At 54.5% G+C, this 2,320-nt stretch overlaps 1 protein-coding gene across 1 annotated transcript; it reads right to left on the reverse strand.

Annotated features, from left to right (window-relative positions):
- Positions 1-350: 350 nt before the first annotated feature.
- On the reverse strand, positions 351-979 carry DICSQDRAFT_173271 (uncharacterized protein; the record flags this gene model as incomplete). Its single annotated transcript, XM_007369083.1, has 3 exons — positions 351-371; positions 449-472; positions 530-979. 3 exons carry the CDS (start codon positions 977-979, stop codon positions 351-353), a joined length of 495 nt encoding a protein of 164 aa, XP_007369145.1.
- Between the last annotated feature and the right edge of the window lie 1,341 nt (positions 980-2,320).

Consider the following 2,320-nt stretch of genomic DNA (forward strand, 5'->3'; position numbering starts at 1 on the left):
TTCTTCGCCTCGACTTCGTTGTGTTCTAGTATTGTTCTGTGATGTCTGGGCTGCGGGAGATACATTGCTCAATGACGTCATTGGGCTGGAACTGTCAAGTTAGCCAGCCTGGTCACGTAGTCCTGGAGCTGAATAGTCCGTCCGGTACGGACACACACGGGGTGGGGATTGATTGTCAGATTGGCCGGGGCTGGTTGTGGTCGGGATATCACTCCGGGCCTGTCGGAGAGCGCGAAACACTACATTCACGACATCTATGACACGATCACTGGAAGCAACAGAAGTCCTTCAGTACATCACCGCAACACGCCTCCTCGCTAGAGCGACAACAGCCGCAGCCACAAAACGAGTCATTCGAGCGAGCGAGCGGACTGGTGGAGGGCGTGAGCAAGGAATGTAGCTGCGGGGTAGGCACTTACTGGAAACTGATCACGGAGAAAGGACTCACAGGTTGGGCGACTTCCGAAGAAGCCTGACAATTGATGTTAGATTACGGAATGTGAGTTGAGGGTGCGGGACGGATACTCACGACAGAGGCTTCGTCTTGAGCTCTGAGATGTGGGACGAAGAGGGAAGGCGTGCTGTCCGTCGGATCGAGCTTCAGGACCTCAGTGTGCTCCGGGTTGCAGGTTTGCACTTTGGTGACCTCACGTTTGAGCTTCTGCGCGTCTGGGTGCTGGAGTGGGAGCCGTTCGGCGTGCGCATGCTGAGCTGTGAGGAGGTGTGGCTGCATTTCCACTGCATCCCCCTCTGCGTGGTGAAAGGTGTCGCTCTCGACGTGAATCCGCGATGTGCTCAGGTTTACATCGACGAAGGGGGTGTCAGGGCGGCCCAACTCATAAGCTTCCTCCTCCTCCGAATAAGAGCTGAATGTGGTATCCCAGAGGAGCAAACGAGGGAGGCTCTCAGGGCGAACAGTGACCTCGCTGGCCGTAGAATCGACGGAGTTGCGGTTTTGATGGCTGTCGTCGGTGGACATGACAGAGGGGAGGAGTTGAGGTGAGTGGGCAGGGAACGGTATGAAAGCAGTGTTATGTAGTCATTGGGCTGTTGGTGCTGAACGGAGGGGGTGAGACGATTGCCTGACATGAATGCAAACAGTGTCATGGGGATGTGGCTAACTTTCGGGGTTTTCACTTAAATGGTAAAGCGGAGACGAGAAGAAGCAGCAACGGGGAAGTAAGTCAGAACATCATTACGTCAAGACGTCCGATGGAGAGACATAACTGGAGGAGAGAGCATGGCTTACGTTGTGAGCACGGGAACGTCCGGAAGAAGCAACGGAGGGAGGCGGGGGAGCGAGATAAATGCACCATGAGGCTGTCCAGGAACGCGGGGAAGTGGGGCACATTTAATTTTTGACAGGTGAAATACATGTGAAGCATAGTAGTTAGGACGACAGTGGCATTTCTAGGGAGAAAGTTCTGATCCGAGTTGTCTAAAAATATCGATGCCGTAATTGTAGGGATGGGTAAAGGATTTGCTGAGTATGTGTTATGGGTAAGGGATTAAGGAGATTGAAGGGAGGGCATCTTGTAGGGAAATAAGCTGCGACACAACAATGGGGTATAAAGTCAACTCGCAGGGGGTTTATATTCTGGGGAAATGGGTGGGTAGGATGCGAGGGCACGCGAGGATGGCCGTCTGAGACGGACACGCGGGCAGGGGTCATGCGGCGCTTTATGTCATTGCAGACAAATACGTCGCCTCTGCACGGTTGTCCGTCCAGGACGGACACGCACGGGGGGGCCCTCTTGGACCTGTTCTCCGTGTATACGGAGGCAAGGCCTCTTGCACGGTTGTCCGTCCAGGACGGACACGCACGCAGGGGCCTTGCTCCGTCCGGTTTTGCTTGTGGCAAAGGATGTCGCTCACCTCCGGTGTCCGTCCAGGACGGACACGCACGCAGGGGCCCCTGAGCGCTGTCAGCTTTGGCACTGAGGACACTATCCCCTGGAAACTGGAATCAAGCCCCTTGATTCCGGGTTTTCGGTGGAACAAGGTCCGTAGCACCGCAACCAGGCTGTTTCACCTGGAACAAGCTGGTGCCCTAGGTGCCCCACGACCTAGCCCACAACCTCCTTTTGGTTTGGACACGATTGCTTTAGCCGTCATGGAGCTAGAGGCCATATTCCACTTTTTCAGATTTTGAAAATCTGACTATTTGGCAAATACCGATAACTAGATGCTGGAACAAGCTGGAACAAGGGCCCATTCCAGATAGCTCTCAGATGGGGCTACCTAGGGCACTTGAGAGCTAGTGAATAGCTGCTCTGGTTTGGGAGCTATGGGGGGTACAAGATGCCACCTAAGTTGCAGT

This window comes from Dichomitus squalens (assembly GCF_000275845.1).
Source record: "Dichomitus squalens LYAD-421 SS1 unplaced genomic scaffold DICSQscaffold_43, whole genome shotgun sequence".
Lineage (NCBI taxonomy): Eukaryota > Fungi > Basidiomycota > Agaricomycetes > Polyporales > Polyporaceae > Dichomitus > Dichomitus squalens.